The sequence below is a fragment of the Canis lupus genome, chromosome 10, assembly GCF_011100685.1.
Source record: "Canis lupus familiaris isolate Mischka breed German Shepherd chromosome 10, alternate assembly UU_Cfam_GSD_1.0, whole genome shotgun sequence".
Taxonomy (NCBI): domain Eukaryota; kingdom Metazoa; phylum Chordata; class Mammalia; order Carnivora; family Canidae; genus Canis; species Canis lupus.
The window spans coordinates 21474141-21500170 of NC_049231.1; the positions used below are offsets into that span (position 1 = coordinate 21474141).

At 57.8% G+C, this 26030-nt stretch overlaps 1 protein-coding gene across 5 annotated transcripts in view; it reads right to left on the reverse strand.

Moving 5' to 3' along the window:
* FBLN1 (fibulin 1) overlaps window positions 1–26030 on the reverse strand; it is a 117322-nt gene that overhangs the window by 29212 nt on the left and 62080 nt on the right. For 4 of the 5 annotated variants that reach the window (XM_038550224.1, XM_038550223.1, XM_038550226.1 and 1 more), the window contains 10 exons: window positions 24767–24826; window positions 23270–23371; window positions 22555–22692; window positions 21224–21361; window positions 15777–15920; window positions 14842–14970; window positions 14037–14162; window positions 11390–11509; window positions 10498–10629; window positions 8799–8922 (listed from right to left, as the gene is read on the reverse strand). In XM_038550224.1, the coding sequence (XP_038406152.1) occupies window positions 8799–8922; window positions 10498–10629; window positions 11390–11509; window positions 14037–14162; window positions 14842–14970; window positions 15777–15920; window positions 21224–21361; window positions 22555–22692; window positions 23270–23371; window positions 24767–24826 (1213 nt within the window). Of the gene's footprint in view, window positions 1–1208; window positions 1669–8798; window positions 8923–10497; window positions 10630–11389; window positions 11510–14036; window positions 14163–14841; window positions 14971–15776; window positions 15921–21223; window positions 21362–22554; window positions 22693–23269; window positions 23372–24766; window positions 24827–26030 lie in introns of those variants that run through there. The other variant, XM_038550225.1, reaches the window with a different exon arrangement.

Below are 26030 nucleotides of genomic sequence, written 5' to 3' on the forward strand. Positions count from 1 at the left end.
ACTGAAGGAGACGGACTGGTCTCTGCCGTCACGGAGCCTTCAGGGTGGCGGGAAGACAGATGGGAAACACAGATAAGCGGGAATTGCAAACTGCGATAAGCGTAACAAAGAAGCGTCAACGGAAAGATGGACAAGGGAGAGAATGCAAAGGTGTTGAGGAAGGCCTCATGGGGGAAAGGAACACTTAAGCTGGGCTTTAGCCAACTTCTAAGCCGAGGGCGTAAAGCACGTGCAAAGGGCCTGGGGCAGCAAAGACCTCAGCAGTGTGGCTCAAGGGAAATGAGCAAGGGGAGAACAGTTGGAAGTACAGGACCTCGAAAGGCACTATGGGGACTTGTGACAATGGTTTGGCTGGAATTATGGCGGAGAAGACAAAGAGAGGTAGGTGGGTCGAGGCCCACGTTGGAGATATTGTGGTAGATGGAATAGTCAGAGTTGTGAAGTCAGCAAAGCCAGAGTTCAAATACCAGCTGTGTGACCTTGGGCAAACCACTTGGCCTCTCTGAGTGTCTACGGGATGGACACCTGCCTTGCACCCACCGGACCCGAAGTGCGCTCAGCGGTTCCCAGGAGTGGCACACGTGTTGTGTCGTCCTTCGCTGCCTCCCACGTGGGGGTAAGGTCCCCAGCGGAGGCAACTAACCTTATTCAGGCAAGAGCTGTCTCCAAGCTTCGGCAGCCTTTCAGTATTTTTCCACAAGTGCAGGCTTCTCATCAAGACAAACAGCGAGAGGCGTGACTCTCAGGATAAGAGCTTTTTTCTGACACTGTGAGATGTCAGCTCCGTGCGACACAGCGGGGAAGCCACGCGGAGTCCGAGGACCCCGTCCCGGGGGGCCCAGCTCTGCCACAAATAGGCCCCCAAACCTTGGCCACGTCCCTTCCCCCTCTCTGGGCCTTGGTGTCCCCACATTTATAAAATGAGAGAGGGAGGAGCTCAATGATCTCTCTGTGGGGATCGCCTCCTCCTTTGGGCTCAACACAAAGAGATCACGCATGTGAAGTGATACACGCGAGCCTCCTCGTCCCCACCCCCGGGGCTCCCTGGTGGGGTGTTCGGTGACCTCCAGCAACAGGGCCCCCCAAATACATACTACCTACTACCGTGTGAAAAAACACCCCTCCGTCACCACGGCAGGTGCCAGCTCACCCCAGGGTGGTGACCAACAGCACGGAACCCCCATCATGCGAAATAAGACCAAGGCACATGAGGCATGCTGGGTAGGGATCACCCGCTACAACTTTATTAAAATCCCAGAGGGGAGGGTTAGGAAAGCGACAGGAGGGAGCCCCCGGCGGCCCAAAGCAAGTGCTCAGAGCTCTGCGGACACAAAGATGTAAAGCTTGGCCACAAAGGAGCTGACGGTGCCGTGGCGGTAGAGGTCCATCTTGACGGTCAGGAGCAAGTCCCTGGGCTCAGGGACGGGCTTGGTGAGGGCCACCACCCCGCTGTGGTGGCTCACCTTCCGGGTGGTGAAAAAGCCCTCCTCGTTGCCGCCGACGATAGCCAGCTGCATGCTGTCCCCGGGGACGGCATTGGAGGGGCCCATGCGGAAAACTACCGCGGGCACTTGGATGTTGGTAGGGAAAGAGAGGTGGTAGTAGGTTATTCTCAGAGGCAGCTTGGGGCACTCCTGAGTCTCATGGCAAGGCAAGCGCTCGCAGCGGCTGCAAGAAAAGTGGACAGAGAGACAAGAAGAGGGTTAGCGCCAACTCAGCAAGCGCAGGGCCAAGAGAGCGTGAGGGAAAGCGGGGGCTCGCTGTGCGGGGCCTCCCGCCCCCCTCCGGGTTCGGCCACCGGGAAGAACACCCCTCACTCACCTGCGGGAGGTGCCGAGGACCTCCAGGCCGCTGGCTCAGGCACTAGCCTCTTCCAACACCCTCAGGGGGCGCTGGGCGGCTGGTGGGGGGCTAGGGCCGGCGGCAGTGAGGCGCGTCCCCTCTCGCGGGCCGGGCCCCAGCCCAGGACCCACTCCCCAGGCGCGCCCTGCCCTCGGAGTGGCATCCGGGCGCTGGTCCCTCACCCAGACAGTGCTCGGGGCCACACGGGGCTGGCGGTGGGGTCACGGAGACGACCCTGGGAGTGACCTTGTCCGCCACCAGTGGGCACAGCTGCGGCCCTCTATCAAGCGCTTGGCCGTTCGTCACTGAGCCTTCTCTAGTGTGATCACTGTGGCTGCACCGGGACACTGGCTGCAGTGCCAGTCTTCGGATGAGGAGACCGAGGCTGAAAGAGTGGGGGGGCCTTCCCGAGGCCACAGAGGGAGGGAGGAAGCCAGATTGAGGTCTGCTCCCCATCGTCTCACTGAGTCTGGTGCTCCAGGCCCAGCTTCCTGCGTGTCCAAAGGGACAGCCAGGGCTTAGAACGGAGAAGGAGACAGGTTCTAACTTGCTCTGACAGGATGGAAAGAGGTTCTGACTTCCTCCTGTGACAGGGTGTAAAGAGGTTCTGACTTCCTGTGACAGGTTCTAAGTCCTGCGACAGGTTGGTGAGAGCTCCTAACTTTCTGTGACAGGATGGAAAGAGGTTCTAACTTCCTGTACACAGTGGAAAGAGGTTCTGACTTCCTCTGACAGGGTGGAAAGAGGTTCTGACTTCCTGTGACAGAGAGGAAAGAGGTTCTGACTTCCTGTGCCAGGTTCTAAGTCCTGCGACAGGTTGGTGAGAGCTCCTAACTTCCTGTGACAGGATGGAAAGAGGTTCTGAATTCCTGTGAACACAGTAGAAAGAGGTTCTGACTTCCTGTGACAGGGTGGGAAGAGGTTCTGACTTCCTGTGACAGGGTGGGAAGAGGTTCTGACTTCCTCCTGTGACAGGGTGGGAAAAGGTTCTGACTTCCTGTGACAGAGTGGAAAGAGGTTCTGACTTCCTGTGCCACGTTCTAAGTCCTGCGACAGGTTGGTGAGAGCTCCTAACTTCCTGTGACAGAGTGGAAAGAGCTCCTAACTTCCTGTGAAAGGATGGAAAGAGGTTCTGACTTCCTGTGCCACGTTCTAAGTCCTGTGAAGGGTTGGTGAGAGCTCCTGACTTCCTGTGAAAGGATGGAAAGAGGTTATGACTTCCTGTGCCAGGTTCTAAGTCCTGCGACAGGTTGGTGAGAGCTCCTAACTTCCTGTTACATGGTGGAAAGAGGTTCTAACTTCTTCCTGTGACAGGGTGGAAAGAGGTTCTGACTTCCTGTGACAGAGTGGAAATAGGTTCTAACTTCCTCTGACACAGTGGAAAGAGGTTCTAACTTCCTCCTGTGACAGAGTGGAAAGAGGTTCTGACTTCCTGTGCCAGGTTCTAAGTCCTGCGACAGGTTGGTGAGAGCTCCTAACTTCCTGTGACAGGATGGACAGAGGTTCTGACTTCCCGCGACAGGATAATGATAGCTCCTAACTTCTTGTAATAGGATGGAAAGAGCTAACTTCCTGTTACAGGCCCCAGCTTCCTGTGACAGGGTGGCGAGAGCTCCTAACTTCCTCCGACAGGAGATGATAGCTCTAACTTCCTGTAGTGGAGATGCACGCAGGTTGTAACCTCCTGCTAGAGGACGGGGACACGAACTATCTCGTGCCTCCCGAACGCCAGGCCTTCCCACTCGGACGGCAGCTGCCTTAGGAGGTGGAGCCGAAGTGCAGAGCCGTCTGGGACTCGGCGGAGCACGTCCCAGGAAGTTCTGCCATTTTGACCTTGTTGGGACGCTCTAGCCAGGAGCACGTCCCGTCCTGTCTTCCATCCCTTTCAGCTCTTTAAGTTTCCACGCCTCGTGCTGGGTCCCCTGGACTCCCCTGCACTTGGCGTTTACTGTGCGTGTGGTCTCTTTCTACGTCCTACTTCCAGCTCTTTATCGGGACTGGTAGGAACCATTTCGTTAACTTGGCCAGTTACCTTTGGAGCACTCAGAGCCCTGGGAGCGAGCTCCATGGACCTCCCTGGGTGGGGATGAGCCTCCAGGGTGGGTGAGGAGTCACGCATGGCAGGGGCCCCGAGGGCAGTGGGGGGACAGAGGACAGTAGGTAAGCAGAAGAAGGGTGCTGCTGAGGGGCGGCTTACCCCCAGAGACCCTAGGTCCAGGCCAAATGGGAGCGTTCCAGGCGATTTGGGAGACACCGCAGGATGGTGCCCGGCCTCATGCCGGGTGTATCGGGGTTTCTCCTTCCATTAGCTCACGTCACTGTCCCACTTTGTCCCCCTGTTCTACTGACGGGAAAATCAAAGCTCAATGAGGACACCTACATGACTCCAGAGTCTGTAGTGAGGGGCAGACGCAAAGTTGGCCTCACTTGAAAGCCTGGTTGCGCGTGCGCGTGCATCCACACCCCAGCTGCTCGAGGAAGGGCTTGGTGGGTCTGGCCAGCAGGTGGCACTAGAGTCTCCTTCATGTGACACCGGCTTTCCGTCCTGTGTGGCCTGTACCCCGTCCAAGGACACGGTTGTGATGTGTCGGGGGAGAAGCTTTAACCCGGTGTGTGTGGAGGGAGCGAACGCGAGGTGTGCGTCATGCTCTGGGTATAGTCATTAACCCAGAGCACCCCAAGCTCTTTCCCACACTAGGCATTTCTGAGCCGGCTCCTTCTAGAGCACTCCCTTCCCAGGGGCCGGCAAGGGCTCCTTGGCTTTACCTCCAGTACCTGGCATGGGCTCGACACCTGCTACGTGCTTTAGAAGATGTGCACGGTTAAGTACGGCCCCGATTCTCCTGCTCAGTTCCAACTGCAGCCCTGCTATCCTGCTTTACCCGAAATTTCCTGAAACAGCACAGAAATCACAACTCCTGCCTCTGGCAAGCCACCTGCCTGCCTGACTGTGCGAGACATAAAAGTCTTTGCTAGCCGGTACGCGTGGACCGAGGAGGGGCCGTTGGGGCTCAGAGAAGCACCAGGTTCCCGGGACCGCACGTCTTGGTTTACATCTCATCGTGTACAAGACAACAACGTGTCCCAATTTCTCTGTTCAACCCGTTTGATCGGAACACTGTATTTTCTGTGAAAACGCAATTATTGAAAACCGCCACGCGCCAGAAAAACAATGTCCTCCAGGCCTTGTCCCTGCTCCTGGGAGGCCCAGCCCCTCCGGCCACCCATCCCCAAGCTGTCTCATGCTTACAGCCTTCCCTGCTGGCACCTCCCTGACTGCCATGCTCTCGTCGTTCTGGAGAGACGCCCCAGGAACAGGCCCAGGCGGGGCTCCACCCCTCCATCCACCCGCGTTACACCCTCAGGCCCAGAGCCGTGCCAACCAAGGCTGCCCAGCCTCGCTCTGGCTTCCAAGACCATGAGTCTCAGGGCTCGGGCCTGCTGAGCAGATAAAGAGGATGCTTTCAGTCCCATCCCAGGCCCTGGAACACTCTGACATTCCTCCTGCGGGTCGGAGGGAATCGTGTGGTCAGGATCTTAATAGCCTGGAGGATCCACGCGTCCCAGCCCTGTGGTCTGTGGCCCAGCCTGCTGGGTCATGCTCCAGTTACCGCCCCTTGGCTGCCAGGGACACTGCCCAGAAGGAGACGGTGTGGAGAGAAAGAGAAGGCTGAGCCCCAGAGAGAGAGAGAGAATGTGCGCACACAAATGTGTGTGTGCGCGTGCTTTAAATCTTCCCTCTCGAGGCACCCTAAACACTAACCTCAGAAGTGCCGGCTCCTGGGTCTTTCCTAATACAGCTCTTTAGAATTTTACAAATTGCTTTCTGAAGGTCAGATGAGACATTCTTCATGAGAATTTTTGAGGAGGAAAAAAAGCTATAAAAATAGACAAAAAGTCCAGCCTGAGCAGTTAGTAGCGCTGGGACTAGCCAGTCCTTGCTTGGAGCTCTGGCCTGCATCCTGCCCAAGCTGGTTCAGAGGCTTGTCACTACGCTCACACTAGGCCAGGAGCTCCCGTGGTCCCCTCACTAGGAGGGGGCAGCTGGATAAGACCCTCCTATGGCCACTCAACTTGGGGTTCCAGCCCAGCTCCCCCTTCCTACGCTGGGCTCCTGGCTGGCCCACGATGCCCCACGGGGAGCAGCGAAGGACAAGACTGCAACCAGATGGATTTGTGTGTGCAGCAGTGACGGCCCCAACCACACAGCCCTGCAGGAGCCCGTGTCCCGTCACCCGCCTGAGGGCCTGACCACTCCACCAGCCGCAGTCAGGAGCGGCAGAGCCAGAGCAGCAAAGTCACCCCAAGGAGCCTCCGTGTTGGCTTTGCGGTGCCCCTGAGGCAGAGAAATGGCGTGGTTAGTGAGCATCCTCACTGCGACTTTTTCTGAGCATTGACTACATGCTGGCTGGCGCTGGGCTGGATGCCTGGAGCTCATTACCACTAATCCTCGCTAATCCTCAAGGCCTCACCGAGCAGGTGTTGCAGACAGACAGAGGGCCCCTGGGTGGCCAAGCCACTGACCTGAGGCCGCAGCGCCGGGGAGCAGGACAGCGAGGCTGGAAACCTGGAATCCCTGCCCCAGTTCTTCCCCTTTCTACGCAGCCTCTCAGGCCATGCCGGGACCCGGACACCAGGGGTATCACCCACCTTCCCTTCATCCATAAAAACTGTCTACCCACACCCCAGCGGGGCAGAACCCAGCGTGAGTGTTACGAGGGGGCTTTGCCCCACCATCACCCCTCAGCACCCATGACCCTGAGACGTCACCACCCCCCTTGCAGCTGGAGTGTGGAGGTCCTAAGAAGTCAAGAGACCCGGAATGGACTGAGCGGGAAGGCAAACCCAAGGGAACCCGACTCCAAGCCGGCATCTTCCCAGGATGCCCCAGCATCCCCACGAGGCTCCAGAACAGTCAGCGGGCTGGTGCACCAGGAGTTGGGGCAGACTCCGCGCAGCTCTCTGCTCTGCTCTGCTCTCACCACTGGGGGGCGCTGGCGAGCAGGACCGGGCATTAATCTTGGCCAGCTTCCTGGGAGGGGTGGCTTGGAGCCTCATCCTCCCCCTCGTGCCTGAATCCCAGTCCTGACTCACAGAAAGTGACGAGCCCCCTCGATATCAGGCCCGGGGACAGGGGTGGGGACAGATGGAGCCCTGGGGCACCAACCCCCTAGTGAGCACCACGTGGGTCCAGGTTCCCTGCGGAAACACTCCGCATCCTGGCTGTAAGCCCTTCGCCCCCCCTGTCCATAGGCCTACTTCAGTCCTGTCCCCCATGTCCCCCCACCCTGCCTCCCCGCCTAACTCAGCTCTTCCCTCCCCTTCTCTCTAGCATTGCCTACTGCAGGCACCCCACACCCCCCACCCCGGCCAGCCGGGAGCCCTGCTGCACCTGGGGGCCTCTGCTGTTCTGGCCTGTGCTCCTACTGGGCTCAGTGCCAGGGAATGGGGGGCCTTTGTGGGCCCACTCTGCGCCTGGACTCCGGCACATGGTATGCCCGCGGTCCCCAAACAAGTAGATGACTTTCTCCAGCACCGAGAAGCAGAGCCTTCCACGGCACACACCAACACGCACGGAGGAGCTGGGTCTGCCGATCTGGGCTGTGGCCTCGGCACACAGCGCCCACCCTCAGCCCTTGGGCTCAGGGGGTGTGCAGACGCCCCCAGGGCAGCCGCCTCCCACATGGGTCTCGTGGCTGTGCGTGAGTTACAAGTCCACGCCCAGGGCCGGCGGGTCTTCCAGAGCCCTCAAACCCAGACGCAGACACAGGGTCACAACACGGAACAGCAGCCCAGCCTCAAACTGAGGACACAACTTTCCCAGCAGTCAGAGGACTATCCCCGCCGCCCTCCGGACCTCTGTGTGACCCGCGAGGTCTCCGGAAGGCCGCACACCCGCAAACCCAGCTCTGGAGGGGCCCCTCCCTAACCGGGCGCAGGGAGGACCTGAGCGGTGGGCTTTCCAGGCGGACGGACACACCCGCACTGGGGCCGCGGAGCAGGCCCGCGGGGACAGCGAGGCCCGAGGATGAGCGCGCCGTCACCGGGAAGGGCCCAAAGGGCCACCGGGGAGATGGGCTCTCAGAGCATCTCCCGTTCTGGCATCCAGCAAGCCGGAGGCCCGGCCAGAACCACAGGCCAGGGTGGCCCCCCCCCCAAGGCGGAGGAAGCGGACAGCGAGACCAGGGGCACCAGCCAAGGAGGTCCTGACCCCCGGCAGGAGCAGCAGACTGCAGGTCAAGAGGCCGAGTGGCGGTCAGCCTCGCTGGCTTGGAGCTTTCCAGGGGGCGGAGGGAGGGCTCACCCCTCCGTGCTCCGGAATCTGCCCCCCTGGAGAGCTCTTCCTGCAGCTACTGACCGGGGCACCAAGCACAACTCGCTGAATAAACGTAGGGGCAGGGTGGCCTGGAGGGAGACAGAGGGTCCTCCCCAGGTCCTGAGGAAGGGGCTTCCTGGACCCTCCGGCAGCCATCCCAGCGGCCTGGGAGGGAGGGACCTTACAGTGACATGACAACACTCAGCTTCAGGTTTGGGACATAGAACGTGAACAGAATCCGGCTTCTAAGAGGTGGGGTGGGGGGGATGGCCTACTGACGACGCCCCGGCAACCATGTCAGCTCACCCAGAACCAGCACCACCCTCATCTGGGTCAGAGCATGTCCCGACACCTGTGTCCTGCAGGTGAGGAAGCCAAGGCCCAGAGCGCTGCCCCGCGGCCCCGTCTTATCCTGGGCAACTAGAGGCCTGAGGGCTCCCTCCACGCACAGGGCAGGCCCACCCACCTTGACGTCACTCCGTGGCTCTACAGCCAGGCTGCTGGAGACTCGGGGTCCTCCAGTTTCCCGGGACCCCCGGGGGAGGGCACTGATCATGAACCGCCCTCCCCAGCCCGGAGCCGTGCCCCCTTCCCCGGAAGGCCGACGCAGGCAGACCGCGGTGGGGCCCGTGGGACTTACGTGTCTGCGGAGCGGCGGTAGTTCTTGGGGCACTCGAAGGCCAGGCAGCGGAAGCCCCCCTGGATGTTGAAGCAGGTCTCGTTGATGGAGCAATTGTGGATGCCGGTCACACACTCGTCGATGTCTGTGAGAGACCCCGAGGCGCCCAGTGAAGGCCGAGGCCGCCTGCGTGTCCCCATCTGCAGACGGGGAGCCTCCCACCCGCAGGACCGCACCGGCTGTTTCACCCCCAGGATCTGTCAGTGTTTATAGAGTTTTCACTTATTATTCATAGTTCGTGGGATGAGGGTGACAAGAACGGCCCTGGAAGTGCTTCGAGGAGTCCTGTCCTTTCTCCTAACGCTTCAATGGGCAATGCTATCATCGTCTCATTTTAGGGAGGAGCCCACAGAGGTTCGGTGACTCTCCTAAGGTCACACGTTCTGTAAGCGGCGCTGAACCCATGTGGGCTGGTGCCAGGGTCAGCACACCCTCCCCTCATGTGGGACTCGACGCATCCCAGTGGGGACATAGCAGAAGCCACCAGTCCCGCGGTACAGGGGAGGGGACTGGGATTCTACGGTGTGCTCGGGCCCAGGGTTGGGGAAGCTGGGGGCACCGTCCCGAGAGGACCCAGGACAGCGGGAGCAGCCCCACGCTGGGGTCTGGGGGACACCACCCAGCCTGGGAAGCATCTGTGAAGTGATGCCAGATGCCTCATCCTGGTGGCAAAAACAACACTCCTAATCTCAAAGGCTGAGGTTCAGGAATGTGTTTCTGCCGGGCTTGGCAGAACCCCAGGCTGTGGTGAGGGAGGCCAGCCAGGAGCAAGGAAGTCATCTCCTCCGCCAGAAAGGCGAAAACAAAGTGACTTCCATCCAGCGCTGTGGGCGAGCGGAGTGGGTCCCTCCCAGGAAGGGCCACAGCTCCTGCCTGCCTTTGATCAAAGTCCCCTACTTCACCACCAGGGTTGACAAGTGCAGACCCCAGGCCCTCAGGAGCCTCTGGGTCGACGGTCCTGTGTCGGGGGCTGGTGAGGAAGGGGCCGACAGACCCAGCCTCCATGACTGAGCTCCTGGGGCCGTCCCCGGATCCGTCCCAGGCCCTTCATCCACACGAGTATCTACTCAGCACCCCCTCTCGCTTATCGAAGGGCTCAGTCACAGGGCCCGCGATGCCCCCTAGAGTGCTGGGAGCGGGGTACAGGGGGCTGCCACTGGCCCCCTCGTTTAGCCCACGCTGGAGCCAACCCACAGCCCCAGTAGGGCCCTCATGGCCTCAGAGCTCAGCACTATAGAGACTCAGGGCTGCTGCCCACCAGAACGCACCCATCCCCTGCCTGGGCCCTGCTCTGCTCCCAGCAAGTCGAGTGGGCGCGTGAAAGTTTGAACAAGCAGCTCCGTGCTGTGGAATGGGGTCTTCTGGGCACCAAGTTCCCACTTCCTCCTTGGCTGGAATCTCCCTAAAGGCTGTCATCCCCTGTCCTGGTCCCTGGGGGGCTGCTGAAGGCCTGGCCGGGGAGTCAGAACCCACTGGAGACAGATGTGCCAGGTCTGGGAGACCAGGGGTGTGTGGACCCCAGAACACACGTGGGATGCAGAGGCCTCCTTTCCCCCTCCCAGTTGCACCCCGTCTGTGGTGTGGCCCCTGGGTCAGGGAAGTGCAACCCCCTGGGCTGGGGGCTGCCCCAGCGACCCCCCAGGGGTTCCACAGTGCTCACCTTGGCAGTTGCGGCCGTTGGGGGCCAGCCTGTATCCAGATGAAGGGCAGCTGCACTGGAAGCTTCCAGGGATGTTGATGCAGCGATAAGAGCAGATATGGCCACCAGTGGGCAGGGCGCACTCGTCAATGTCTGTGACAGCAGAGCCCACCCTTAGTGTCCTGTGTGGACCCCGGCTGGGCTACATTCCCAACAGGGGGCAGGTCGAGGCCTGGGACGGTAGCCAAGTGGAGCACCTGGGACACGGGAAGCCTCAAAGTGCTGGGCGGCCTCGGAAGCCCTTACGCCAGAGAAGGGAAGGGCCTCGCCTAGGGTCACACAGCAAGTTCCTGGTGTGAAGTACGCACAGGTGGGGAAGGAGGCAGACTGGCGGCTGAGGGAGGGAAAGGCCCAGGGCTTCAGGAGAGCTCATAGGACAAATGTGCTAATAAAAAATACACCTGCCAGGAAAAGATAGGAACCCCAATAGCAGGTGTCCCTGAAGCACCTACGCTGCACCTGAAACCATACAAAGCTTTCCTGGTTTAATCCTCTGACAGCCTGGTGGGTCTGGAGTCAGCCCTCAGACAGCAGGGGAGGGATGGCCCCAGCCAAGGACAAGCAGAGTCCGGAGTCACGCGTGCGGCTGGCCCTGAGCCTCCACCTTGTGCCCGGGTCACCACCACCAGGCCCTATCACGTGCGGTTCCTGCCCCGTGCAGGTCAAGGTCCCGGCATGCACTTCGATCCCCAGTTACGTGTCTGCTATTTCCTAAACCTCACTCTCAATGACTTATTTGTATCCAAACAAATCTCAGTTGGACAGGGAAAAACCCTCACCACCCGCCAGCCTGGAAGGGCGTTAAGTCGAAGGGGGTGGGTGATCTCCCCTCTGCCGAGTGGGGCACCCTCACCTTCGCAGGTGACCCCGTCCACGTCACTCAGCTGGTAGCCTCGCCGGCAGTAGCACTGGTAGGAGCCGTACACGTTGGCACACTCCTGGCTGCAAGGACTGCTGCTGCATTCATTCACGTCTGAAAACGAGAGGGTCCCCGAGGTCACCGCCCGATGACCCAGCCTGGCCCCTGGCAGGGCTGTAAGCACAGCACCTCCCTCAAGCTAACACAGAGGAAGGGCCAGAGGTCCTGAGGTCGGGGCTGGGGGCCTGTCTGGGGTCGCCCCATGGGAAAGAGCTTCCTTCTCAGTCCCCTGTGGTTGATGGATCTGGAACCTCTCATCAGGATGACAGTAGAGCCTCCGTCTCGGTTCCTCCAGTGGGGTCCTGTGGGGCCACTGCCAGGTCAGTTCTGGCCCTCAAATGGAGATCCGATCGCGGCCCTCCCCACTTCACCTCTGCAGAGAGGGAGGCCTGGGCAAGCAGCCGATGTGCCAATATTCCCAACACTCCAATACCTGGCGCTCGCCAGGCTACTCAGCAGCTCTGGGCTTCGGCTCGTCTGTTCCCTTCCCTTAGAGCAGGGATCAGCACACATCTGGCCCACCGCTTGGTTTTGTAAATAGTTTTATTGGCACACAGCCACGCTCACTCATATAGCCCGATCTGTGGCTGCTCTTGCACTGCAGCCACAGAGGTGAGTAGGTGCGACAGACTGCAGCCAGCAGAGCCAAAATCAGTTACTATGTGGCTTTTAGAGAATTTTTTTTTTTTTTTTTTGCCAACCTCTGGCCTAGAAGGCCCTACTCACATGCATTTATGGCTAACCCCTAGCAGGGCAGGAGGGGCGAGCAGCTGAGAATGTCCATTGGCCTCTCACCCGGTGTTTTATCCTGCTGCACCCCCGGTGCCCAGCCTGGCTGCCAGCTGTTCACCCGGTTCCCTGCTTACCTCTGACCCCGTGTGGCTTCTCGCCACAGCCTAGACACTCCCTGAAGGCAGGAACCACATTCTCACTACACACCCTGTTGGGTGTGCTTTATAAATGCTTAGGGGATGACAGGGCACAGCTGGCCAGGCCCTGGTTCTCTGTCCTTACTGTTGCCACTAATGTAGACATGAGTGTGTCCTTTGCAGTCCACTTAGGAAGAGGAACAGCATAAGCCATGAACGATTACAGCAAGAGCACCAGTGGTCTCCACAGCTGGCACTTTGTGTCAGCGCAGGTCACTGGGATGAGCTCTTCACAGGCTTCATCCTCATGCCTCCCAATAACATGGGTCCTGCCACCCCGACTGGGGTCCCAGATGAGGACACTGGGGCCCAGAAACACCGAGGTACTTCTTAACCCAAGCTAGGGTTTTGAACCCAAGCTCTAGGGAGACTGTCACCCCCCCATGCGTGAATCTGTTTCCTTGCTGATACGTGTGCATTGGGTCTGGTTCTTGGGGACAGATTCTAAACTCTTGGAGGGACTCTCGGGCCCAGGATCCTGTCATACTGTCCACCCTTCCATCTGGGTGCATCTGGGCCTATCGGACTTTTGTGATCGTCCTGCCAAGTGTCCAGGGGGAGGGGATTGCTGAGGGCTGTCAAAGCTCTGACCTCAGAACCTCATCCCCGTAGAACATGTGACACCTGTTGAGCACCTACTGCATGCCAGGCCCTGTGCTGAATGCACGTGATGTCAGCTCAGTCCAACCCCAGAGGAGGCTGGTGCTGTGTGATCACCCGAAGACTCTGCTTGAACAACTCTGCCCAACCCCCCACCCAGCGGCCAGAGAGACCCGACTGCACTTTACCATTACGGCTTCTACCGGCCCGAGAGGGGTGCCTGGGATGATGACCTCAGACCCCTGAGAGGCCCGCCTGGGAAAGGTCAGCGCTGCCCAAAGATACTCGGCGCTCCAGCCAACACCTGACTACACACCCTGGCCTCCCTTGTTTCTTGCAAGTATTTACTTTGGAAAACTTGCAAATGTAAAGCCTTTCTTTGTTCCTTTGAGATGTATCCTCTGCACCCAAGAGTCTTTCTCCAGGGACACAGGTGCCATGCCTTGGAGATGCGATCATCAAGGAGGGTAGGCCCCCATCTCCCAGTCTCTGTGGGAGGGTAGGAGTCACTTAGCAGGTGCAGCTAGCCTAAATAGGCTGCGCCCCACTTGGCATCCTGCAGCACTTCCCCTCGGCTCGCCCCAGCATCTAAAAAGCCTCCTGCCTTTGGCTTCTGCATGGCTGAGATGGATTGACACTGATGTCTCTCTGCGACTGCAACGAGGAGGAAAACCCGACTTTCCAACTTACTTGAAAATCTGACCTATCAACCCCATTTCTCCTGTTAGGACACAGAGGCAGCCACTCCCCATGGTCACGTGAATACAGGGTGGGAGGTCAGATGCCTCCAGATCGCACACTCTTAGCCACGGCCCACACAGTCTCTTTGGGTTATTGATCCCCATGTGCGCGGCCCTGGGCATGTGCCACCAGGCACTCGGGGGCCAGGAGCGGCAGGTGAGGAGTCGTCGCTGACAAGCCAGCTTTTACAGGCGATTTCCCCACCAGGTGTCATGTAGTATGTCCTTGGGAAACAAACCTGAGTCTGTCCCTATGTGTCTGCAGGTGGAGCGGGGTCCCGGGCCCCCCCCATCCCACCTGCACAGCCTCACCTTCGCACGACCGGCCGTCTGCAGAGAGCCGGAAGCCCACGGTGCAGCTGCAGAAGTAGGAGCCTGGCGTGTTCTCGCACTTGTGGCCGCACAGGCGCCCAGGGTAGCGCCGACACTCGTTGATGTCTGTAATGGGGCAGGCGGGCTGGCTCAGGGCAGCGCCCAACCTGCCGCAGTGCCCCCCACTGCCTCTGCTCACCACCTCCATCCCCCACCTCCCGTGGCCCCACCTTGGGCAGAGTAACCTGTCCCAAGCCCGTGGCAAGTCAGCAGGGGAGCTGGGGCCACATGCGGCCTCCCTGTCCACCTGACGTGCCCACCTGCCCATTCTCTACCCCAAAGCCCCAAAAGGGGGGTCCGCTGGGGTCTGACATGGGGCTCTGGGGCGGTGGGCAGGGCAGCTGCCAGCCTTCCCGAGCAGCCTGGATTGGGGATGGCAGGTGCCGGCCAGCACGGCCTCTGTCCCTGATCCTGGAGGTCAGGCCACCATACCACCTTTGGTTCTTTTGTTGTGGGCTATACACAGAGCCCCCAGCCCTGGGGGTGAGCAGTGACTCTGGGAAATCCCTAATGCTTCTGGACATGTGTAGAGCAGGCTTGCAGGTCTTGGGTCAAGCAGAGCACCTGCTGTACAGGTGGGAGGCAGCTCACACCTGGGGGCACAGCAGCAGGGCTGGAACCAGAGGGGGGGCGTCCTGTGACATGGGATCTGTTCTCTGGGGCTGCCGTGCCAGGACTTCTCAGGTGAGGCACGGACTATGGTCACCCCAGGGGGGCCACCTGGCCTGCGGGGAAACCCACGTACCCACGCACGTCCTGCTGATGCCATCGAAATAGTATCCAGCCTTGCACTCACAACGGAAACTTCCAGGGGAGTTCACACACAGGTGCCCTGGCCCACAAGGCTCAGAGGGTGCCGCACACTCATCCACATCTTGCAAAAGAGAAGGACACATTGAAAAACGTTTAGTGTGGGGATCCCCCCTCCCCTCGAAGATGATACGAAAGGAAGACAAGAAAGCAGCAAACTGAGATGTACACTGACAGCAGCATTATTTATTCTTCAGCATGTCACAGAGTGCCTACTGTGTGACCCAGATGCAGCCCCTACCCTCGGGAGCCTCCTGCTCCAGGTGGCCAGCAGTGGCCCTAGCTAAGGCAGGAAGTGCCCAGTGACCAGGAGAGATGCTAGGGAAGTGCTCTGGGAGGCATAGGGAGAAAGACTCCTTCCCACTAGCAGGGATCTGGATCTAGCAGGAATCTGGATGGAAAGGAATGTAGCAGCAGGTGGGCAGAGGGAATGATGGAAACGCAGAAAACCACCCAGAGAGGAAAGGGCAGGGCTCATTTAAGGAGCAGCAAGGCCTATGTCATCTGAATTATAAGGTTTGTGAAGTTGGGGCCACCTCAGGGAACTAAATTCTAAGCAGAGAACTTCTATGCTCTGTCTCTCACCAGTGGGGACTGTGGGCTGGGGGGCACAAGGGAGATTGCAGCTCAGGACACCTCAGACAGACTGAAAGGGACAAGGCGGGGGGCAGTGGTAGGCTGGCATCCTACTGCAATAGTCCAAGCAATGGATGATAAAGGTTTATGCTTGGAGATGAGCGATGGGATGGATGGACAGGTGGAAACAGCTTCGCTTTGGGGAACCCCCTCTCCCCATCCAGAGAAGGGAGGGGTGCATTGGGAGCAGTTAGAAAGGCTGATTTCAGATTGGTTTCCTTTTTTAATACCAACCAACACAGCGGGTTCCCTCCTCGTTGAGATGGTAGCCACGGCCACAGTTGGGCACGTTCTTCTGGCATGTGTAGGAGCCCTCCGTGTTGATGCATGTCTGCCCAACGGGGCACGGGGCACTGATACTTAGACACTCATTGATATCTACAGCGGGGAAGATTGAGACAACGTGGTTAAACACGGAGGGCTCCAAAACCCAACCACTGGATCTCCAAAAAACCCCATGTCCCCCCTCGCTGCAAAACCACACACAGAGGCACTATACGCGGCCTCCCAACTGGCTCCCGGATCTCGCCCACACACGCCAGCTTAAATACCACCTGCCTGGGCCACCTCCTTGCTCCTAAACCTTCTTTCCTTGCACCAGATCTGGGGCCGCCCGCCTGCCTCCTCTCAGGCCTGCCCACGATCGCGTGGCTACGTCCCTTCTGAATCCCACAGGACTCAATGTCTACACCACCGACTTGGCAATTGGGGCACCACCCTGTATTCACTCACTCCCACGCTGGGTTCAGGGAGACAGAGGTGGCCGTACCCTCGCCCCTGTGAGGTTCTGGGCTCCTCCGACGCCCGGCCCGGCCCCACCCGGCTTCGGCCTCACTCTGGCCAGTAGCTCCTGCAGCCAGGCTTGGGCCTTTATAGCATACCCACGGCTCCCGGGCAGGCCCCCCAGGCCCCACATCTCACGGTCCCCACCTGGGAAGCCATGTGCCCCGTCTCCCTGGGAAACACGTCTACAGCTCGAGTGCCACTTCCTCGAGACCCCTTCCTGCCTGGACCCTCTGATCTGGGCCCCTCGGGCCCGAGCTGACCTGGGCCCACCCGGGAGGGGCTGCTGGCCCCACATTCAGGGCACAGCCCTCTCCCTCCATGACTGCACCTGCCTGGGTGGGGCGTTCACCTCTGCAGAGCACACGGCTAGTGAGCACCAACCAGTGCACATACGAGGATAACTGTTCGCTCCAGTTCCAATTTGTGCCACAAAACCACGCCTGGGCGGCTTAGTCGGTTAAGCGTCTGACTCTTGACTTCAGCCCAGGTCATGATCTCAGCGTCCTGGGATCGAGCCCCAACTCAGGCTCCACGCTCAGCAGGGCGGTCTGCTTGAGAGTCTCTCTCTCCCACTCCATCTGCCCTGCCCCCTGCTCAGGGTCTCCACCCCCCTCTTTCTCTCTCAACCAACAATAACAAAAAACCACAGAGGCTGAACTTCTCACTAGGGGGAGACTTCTCAAAGGACTGCTCTTTTTAACAGTCCCCTTGCTCAGACACCTACAAGGCCCCTAGGGGACCAAGGACCAAGAGGAGCGAGTGATGGTACAAGGGCCTGAGCTGAAGTCGAAAACAAGGATCAGCTGTACCTCCCTGCCACACCCCACCCTCCTGGGACGGTCCGTGACCAGCTGCATCCCCCCTCCAGTCAGCCTTCTTGCACTGGTGCAGCACTTAACAGTTTACACGAGCCTTTCGGTTCTGCCTGCCGTCGCCTGCCACAGCTGGCCTGCGAGTCAGGCAGGGCCAGGATTCTTTTTTTTTTTTAAGATTTCATATATTTATTCATGAGAGACACAGAGAGAGAGAGAGGCAGAGACACAGGCAGAGGGAGAAGCAGGCTCCCTGCGGGGAGCCTGACATGGGACTCGATCCCGGGTCTCCAGGATCACACCCTGGGCTGAAGGCGGCGCTAAACCACTGAGCCAACAGGGCTGCCCAGGGCCAGGATTCTTATCTGCATTTTATACACAAGGCAACTCCGCAAGCACGAGGGTGAGCTCAGGGCCCACTCGGCTCTAGAACCGTGAGTCCAGCCCTCAAATCAGGGGTCGGGAAGCTACAGCTGCCAGCCAAATCCAGCCCCGCCGCTGACTGTTTTTGTCAATAAAGCTTTACTGGAAGCCAGCCACGCTCGTTCTTTTACATACTGTCTACAGCTGTTCTCACGAGCTGCGCCAGAGACCCTCTAGCACACGAGGCTGGTCCTATTTAGCCCTTTACAGAAAAAAAAACTTGTGTCGAGATTAAATACAGTGTTTAGCAGCAATGGGACTGCCTTCCCTCTAAGCCTTGCACTCGCCTTTCAGGTCTACAGCTCCCAAACTCTGCCCCAGGACCTGTGAGTGTCCCAAGACAGAGTGGGCCACGTGCGGGAGGCCCACGCTCTGGCCCTTTCTGTTGTCCTAACACAGAAAGGAAGACGGTGGGCACTGATCAGAAAATCCGAAGAAACAGGAAAAAGAAAACCAACAAAGACGGGATCGCCTCAAGGACCTCAGCAAACAAACCTCAAGGTTCTAGAACATTCTATGTCTTCTAATAAGGAAAGAGGGCTCTGCCTTCTCAGAGGCTGGCCATCCTGGTGCGGGCCCCCCTGGGCAGAGCTCTGCAGCTGCCGGGCTGGCTGCTGGTGGCTGGAGGGGAACAAACAGGCCTGTGGGGCACCAGGGGCGGTCCTGGAAATTCCAGGAAGATGGATTTGGCTACCTGTGAGGTCAGAGCTTCCCAGCACATCACACTGTTCTGGGGGGGAGTGAGGGTGCCATTGGCGGAGGTGTGCAAGCAGAAGACCAGGATGCACACAGGAGGGGAAGTGAAACCAGCCTTCTATCTTGACACTGTTTCCTCATAAAGAAGTATTTGGGATGAGTCAGTTTATTTAAAAAAAGACGACGTAAAGGTACTGGCATAAAATGTCGAAGTATGTTCTAAGGGATGAGAGGAAACAAGTGGCAGATCAGTCTGGTCCCATTTCCTTTCCTTTTTTTTTTTTAAGATTGTATTTATTCATGAGAAACACAGACAAGAGGCAGAGACACAGCCTCTCTCTCTCTCTCTGTGTGACTATCATAAATAAATAAATAATTAAAAAAAAAAAAAGAGGCAGAGACACAGGCAGAGGGAGAAGCAGGCTCCCCGTGGGGACCCCAATGTGGGACTCGATCCCAGGACCCCGTGATCATGTCCTGAGCCAAAGGTAGACGCTCCATCGCTGAGCCTCCCAGGCGTCCCAGTCTGGTCCCATAGTCATCAGAAACAAAGTTTTGGGAGAGCAGGAGCCCAGAAGGGCACAGACACTGCTTAGCAAGAAACTTATCCATTCTGCACTTTGAGTTTTGCTTGCACTTTTGTAAATGAAGATATATATATATATATATAACTTTCAAAAAAATTTAAAGAAAGAATCCTGAGTTTGGTTGCAAGGACTGTGGGTGATGTAAGGGGGGCCGCCCCAGGGCTGAGACGAGGGGCACCTCATGGCTGGTTTGCAGACCCTCCAAATAACCAGATACTGGCAGGGGGTGAGGGGGGCTTCTTCGGGGCTTTGTTTAGCTCTCCCAGGCTCTCCCTGCATCTAGGGGAGGACACCGAGGGGACTGTCCCCTCCCACTACGTATCTCACACCTTGTCCCTGCACAGTCTGCACCCCTGTGGAGGGGGAGGTGGGGGGGCACGCCGGGACTTGCAAATGTTCCTTCCCTCTTTGTGGAAATCTGGGCTGATTTTTGCCATGAGTCAGGGTTTCCGTCCTGAACAGATGCCAGCCTCCTCGGCGGAGCCCCCTCCAAGGCCCTACAAGTCTGGGCAGGACCCTCCTCCCTGCTGGCCCCAGGGAAGGCCGTCAGCCTCCTGCTCACTGGTCCCCTGAGCTGGGTGACGACAGCCCCGCCAGCAGGAGGCTGGCCACGGACCAACCCCAGCTGAGCAGAGCTCCCCCCATGGCTCCGACGCCTCCCCACCCTCCCCACACCGGGTGACAGGGGAGCTTTAAAGACGCAGGTTGGGGTAGGGTTCTCAGGAGACCCCTGTCCAAGTGGGGGGGGGGGTCACTGTTCTATTTGTCTTTATTTTTTTTTTCTACTTGTCTTTAGCCCAGGGTGGTTAAAAGAATTAAAACAAACAAACAAACAAAAAAAAAAAAACACGAGTCCAAACTACCATTTCAAATCAAAAATCAATACAGAGGGACACCCAGGTGGCTCAGTGGTTGAGCATCTGCTTTCAGCTCAGGGCGTGATCCTGGGGTCCCGGGATAGAGTCCCATGTAGGGCTCCCTGCATGGAGCCTGCTTCTCCCTCTGCCTGTGTCTCTGCCTCTTTCTATGTCTCTCATGAATAAATAAATAAAATCTTTACAACAAAAAAAATCAATACTGATTTCTCTGAGAGTGGACGGGCTGGACCTAAGACAGAAGCCCCCCATCCCACGGTCACGGAGCTGCCAACCTCTCGTGGGGGGCGGGTAACGGGGCAGCGCCAGGGAGGCTGGGTTCTAACTGGTGGCGTCTGCCACTCTCAGGACCTAGAAGCTTCTGCTGAGCAGAGGCCAAGGCCAGGCCGGCCAATCTGGACGCAAATGCCCACGGCAAACGGTGACGGAGCAGGTGGCTAGCCGGTGAGTCCAGGAGGAAGAGGAGCCACCTGCCGGGTGCAGCACAGGCACCGTGTCCACCCAGCTCCCCGCCCTCCCGCGTCCACTAATCTACAGCGTCCACACCGGATTCTCCTTCATTCCACATCAGTCTTCCTCTGACATCAACACAGTAGTCGTGTGTGTTTGTGGGGAGACATAACATCTGCCATCTTTGCAATTTTTAACAGTGCAGACAGGTGGCATTAACTACGTTCACGCTGTCGAGCGACCATCCCCACCATCCAACCAGGCCGCGTTTGTATTTTCCCGGCTGACACCCCGGCCCCATAGACACCGGCTCCCTGCGCCCCTGCCCCAGCCCCCCCAGCTCCGCCTCTTCTCTGCACCACCTCTGGGAACCTGACTACTAATACGGAGTATTCGTTACAGCCAATATCCCAGGCACTTCGCAACCATCTCGTTTGATCCTTGCCTCAAGCCTCGCAGGCAGATATGATTATTCCCATTTTATAAAGACAGAAATTCAGGGTCAGAGGAAGGAAGTAAATGGCTTTGCGTCATTCAGTTCTAAACCAGGTGTCTCTGGGACACCCAGGTGGCTCAGCGGTTGGGGGTCCGCCTTTGACTCAGGTCCTGGGATCGAGTCCCGCATTGGGCTCCCCACAGGGAGCCTGCTTCTCCTTCTGCCTGTGTCTCTGCCTCTCTCTCGGTCTCTCTCATGAATTTAAAAAAGAAAAAAAATCTTAAACCAGGTGTCTGTGACTCTAAAATTGAATTCCTAATTCTAGCACTGGGGCGACCCCAGCCTCTCTCCCTGTGTCTATATATGAAGTTTCATGGGGACACAGCACGGCCCATTCGTTCACATATCTGTGGCCGAGTTCCAGCTTCAAAAGCAGAGCCGAGTAGCCGCAACAGAGACCAGATGGCCCACGTGGCCTAAATATTTGCTCCCCAGCCCCTTAGAGGGTATGCCTGGTGATCTCTGCTCGGCAGCCCCCCACGTTCTAGAGACGTGGCCCAGCACCGGAGCGTCTGCCCGGCCTGGGGGACCCTGGCAGCCCTGGCGAGTGTCTTACCAATACAGTTGCCTAGAGCATCTTGTATAAAGCCACTCTTGCACTGTAGCTTGGGTCTGCAGCGGAAGGATCCCAGAGTATTCTGACAGATAAAATCGGGGAGGCAGTTATGAATACCACTCTCACACTCGTCAATATCTGGTACATCATAAAAAAAGGAAATTGTTAGCAAGAGTCCTGCCAGAAGCAACTCACAACATTTAAAAATCACAAGAAAGTTTTCTTCTTTCAATGCTCATTACTCAGACTACAACCCAAAACATTCCAATAGAGAAGTCACAATTAAAAAAAAAAAAGAGCCTTAGTTAGCCAAATAAGTGCTCACAATGCTAAAGATTGAAAACTCTTTTTTTTTCTTTATTCCCCCAAGGCTCTTATGAGGCAAACTTTCTGTTACATAATAAATAACCCAGGCATTTTCCTGGCAGTATATGGGATTTTTTTTGCACTTTAGGTTAAGTGCATGTTTAGTTTAGATAATAAGCAATGATCTTAGTGGCAATAAACGCGGTCCCCATAAACTTATTCATTCTGAAATTGTCACAACTTTTCAAATGTGAACAATGGGGATTGTCATGATCAGACATGTTGGCTGCTCTTCCCCTGAAGTTCGTGGCTGTCAAATGTTCAAAAGTGTATACTCAGCTGGCTGGGTCCCTGGGTTCTCAGGGCCCAAGCCGCCCAGCGAGGGTGGAGCAAAGTGAGCCGGCCCAAAGGCCCTCAGACGTCAGGAGGGTGTGCCTGGCTTTTGAGCTACCCTCGTAACTCAACCAGAATGTTCACACAAGTGGTTTTGTCATTCTGAAGGGCTGGAAACCCTCAGAAGAAAACTATGTTCTAATAGATCCTCATCAAAGCCTTATCTGCCAAATAACATCTATGGCTTGGTGGGGAAAAGGCCAGCAGCCAGAAATGTCATGTTTTTATGCAGCGGAAGAGACTATGCTTTGAACTTCAAGGAAGCCTGGAGTCAGATGGAAGGCAGCTGTTGTATAAAAAAAAAAATTTTTTTTTTTTTTTTTTTTTTTTTTTTTTTGCGTGGTGGGTAGAAAGTCCATGTGAGCACCTGGAATTCACCTCTGCTCTTGTTTTGAAATGATCCTGCCCTGAACCTTTTCAGAAGTGCAAACTCACCCTTGTCATTAACTCAACCTTACAGTAAAGAAGGTAAATCTTTACTAACAATATAGCTGGCCAGTGCCCCCCCAGGAAGTCCTGGGGCCCCGGGGCGCCAAGGGAGCCCAGAGCCCGGGGAGCCCGGTGCTGCCTTTAGCAGCACATCCTATCTACTCCTGGGGAGCTGAGGTGTGTAGGCTCGGAGCATGTTATACCTTTGCAGTCATTGTCCTCTGTGAGTTCATAGCCAGTCCCACAGCTGCTGTCTCTCTGGCAGCGGAAAGAGCCCACCGTATTGACGCAGGACTCTCCGAGCCGGCAGTTGTGGTTGCCCGTGATGCATTCATTGATATCTAGGAGAGACAGAGGCAAAGCAGGAGTAACCAGCCAGAACCATGGCCCCCCTGAGCTTTAACAAAAGGAATGTACCAGAAGCATGGGGCAACTGGGTCCCAGCATCTGTGAAGTGCCCTCCGCCACGTGCATATTCGGGATGGAAGGGGTCCTGGGCACTCATTACCAATGGCATCCTCCCCCTGCTACGTCTCAGATCTATTGCTCCCTCTGAGCACCTGCTAAACACATGCCAGGCCCCGAACTGGAGTCATGTGATCATTAAGGCCTCCCCCAGGAGAAGCGATCACCTGCCTCCATCTCCCCCACCTCAAGAGGGGCTGAGGGACTTGCTGAGGGCCAGAGCCTGGTCAGACCCCAAAGCCAACCCTCTTTCCCGACACTGTATTCATATGTTCCTGGAGGAGAGCCGTGGCTGGGCGCCACGCGCTGTAGACTCCAGGGAATGCTGTTCTTCACCCACAGATGGGGCCCCGACGTGCGCCAAGTGGGGCCTGCCCAGGTGTCAATCGGAGGCCGAGGCTCCCAGTGCGGCTGCGTGCCGTTGTGCTGTCGCTGGAGCTCAGTGACCGTTACCTTCACAGGACACGCTGTCAGGCAGCAGCTGGTAGCCCACGAAGCAAGAGCACACGACCTCCTCGCCCGTGTCCCGGCACTGCTGCTTGCAGGGCCCCCCGCCTGGGATCAGAGCAAATCAGAGCGAATGTTAGCCAGGAGCCCAACACACACCAGAGACCTTCTGGGTTTCCGGTTCTGTTTGGACTGGGCCAGAGCAAATGCACTCAGGGTGGACAACATACAAAGGCAGGCTCCCCATCGTGGAGCCCAGCCTCTCTGGCCTCGTACCCCCTCCCCTCTCATGGGAGACCCCCAGGATCCGGCCCTGGGCAAACCCCAGGGCTGCTGCTTCAGGTCTGAGCCCTGGTCCAACAAGCTGGCGGCATGCAGGGCCATCCCTGCCGGTTGTAGTGAGGCTGGGAGGGACAAGGCGGAGAAGCCAGTGATGCTGCTGGCTTCGTGCCCAGCACAGACACGGAGGGGCAGTCCCGTGAGGCCCCTCTCCCTGCAGAGGTGAGCTGTGATGGCCTTCTGGGTGGCCCTGCTACCTCCCCTCCACCCATGCTTCCCACGGGGCAGCTGAGTGATGCTCAAAGAGCAGATCTCCCCGGGACAAACCTCCACCAACTAGAGCCGCTACCACAGTTCTGACCACTGCCCGGGGCCCGATGACCCCGGCCCGCCTCCCCAGCCTCTCCCTCTGCCCCCACCGCACCCCTCCCTGCACCATGGCCCACCAGCTGCGGTGGGTCTGGGTGTGCACGTCTCCGCTCCTGCTGCCCAAATCTCCGTCCACCCTCACTCGTCGCAAACCAGCTACTTCCTCCCCCAGGAAGACCCTCCCACCCACCCCCACACCCCCAGGGAGCTTTCTGGGCTCTCTGCCCTCCACCAGTCCCACCCCTACCCCCCACCCCGCCCCTGTGCCAACTGTCCCTGTGCGCTGACCACATCATTTTGTGATTACACTGGCTCCCAATTAACGCTCCAACCACAGGCAGGGCAAGGCTCCGAATGAAGCTTTGGAGACGACTTGCCAGTCTAGACATGTGGGAATGCTCCGGGAAAGAGAAATAAAGTTTTATCATCTGAAAAACAAATCTGCCAGGCCCGTTGTGCTCACTTTACGTTTGCAAACGTCTCCCTTGCGAGACACGGATACGTGGACACGGTCCCTGGCACTGCTGGGGCTCCAGGACACAAAGTCAAGCAATACTCACCCCTCCCCAGATGGTCCCCCTCCCCGGAGCCTGTGTTTAGGGGGTCGCCATAGTGGGGAGGCTTGTGATGCCCACTTCCCGCGTGGCCTCCTCCCTGTGCACCCACCAGTCCCAGGCTTGGAGGGAAGGAGGAGGTGGGGAGCCCAGGAGTGCCGGGGGGATGGGGCAGAGGGACCTCAGCGGACTCCAAGCCAAAGGGCTCTTCCCAGGAGAACCCGAGTGAAACGAGAGGTCAAGCTCCCAGTGGGATTAGTGCCGTGTCCCCTGGGGTGGGGGACGGTTACCAGGGCCTCACCTCTGCAGCGGTCATTCAGGTATGGGTCCTCCTGTTCCTCCTCGATCTCCGAAATCTTGGCTGAGGGGAAAGAGGGGCAAAAGGGACATTTACCCAAACGCGGTGTCTCATCTCGTTTCTGCAGAAACCCGGAATAAATACTCCCCCTCCTTATAAATAGCAGGCAGTTGTGCCCATTTGGGGAGCTCGGTGCCCAAACGGCATGGGGGTCAGGCAACCTGCCTCACTTGCCTATTTCAGCAAATGCAGCCACGGCCCCCAGACCTTCAACGGTGCACCTGGTAAAGGCTTGTTGTCATGGGTTGAATGGGGTCTCCCCCCACAAAGATGGTGCAGCTCTAACCTCCAGCACCTATGGCTGTGACCCTTCCCTGGAGCAGACTGTTTGCAGAGGACGGAGCTAAGGGGCGTTAGGGTGGGGTCCGAGAGGCCGTGTCTGTGTCCTTAGAGAAAGAGGAGGGATGTCTGGGTGGCTCAGCGGCTGAGCGGCTGCCTTTAGCTCAGGGTGTGACCCTGGGGTCCCGGGATCGAGTCCCACACCAGGGTCCCTGCAGGGAGCCTGCTTCTCCCTCTGCCTGTGTCTCTGCCTCTCTCTCTGTGTCTCTCATGAATAAATAAAATCTTTAAAAATAAAAAAATAAAAAAAAAGAAAGAAAGGGGAAACCGGAGATAGACACACACGGAGGAGCAATGACGTGAAGACAGGCAGGAGATGCACCAGCCAAGGAGCACGCGAGGCCACCAGAAGCCAGAAGAGCCCAGCCTGGATCTGCGGCCTCAGAGGGACGTAGCCCTGCCATCACCTTGATCGGGGGCATCTGGCCTCCAGACCGGGAGACAGAACATTTCTGTTGCTTAAGCTCCCCCCACACCAACCCCAGTCTGCGGAGCCCCAGGAAATGCACTGCGAAGTAGCCGGGCATCAGCAGGGACTCACTGGGTGCACTCGGACAGGGGCCCGAGCTCTGCTCTGTGGGCCGAGCACTCGGCAGAGCCTTCAACAGGGCACCGGGAGACGGTGAGGGCACGGGGGGCAGTGGGGTACCCTGATGTGATCTAATAGCATGGATTTCCACTTTAGTTCTGGAGGAAGAGAACTAGTCCCTTCGGCTCACATCAGCCAAGGGTGGGAGGGATCCCTGCAAATCCCCGAAAGCCGTGCCCTGGGAAGTGGAAGACCCTTCTACAAGCGAAGGTGACAGAGATCACAAGTCAGTCACGAGCTGACAGCAGGATGCGACAGCCCTGGGTGGGAAAGCGTAAA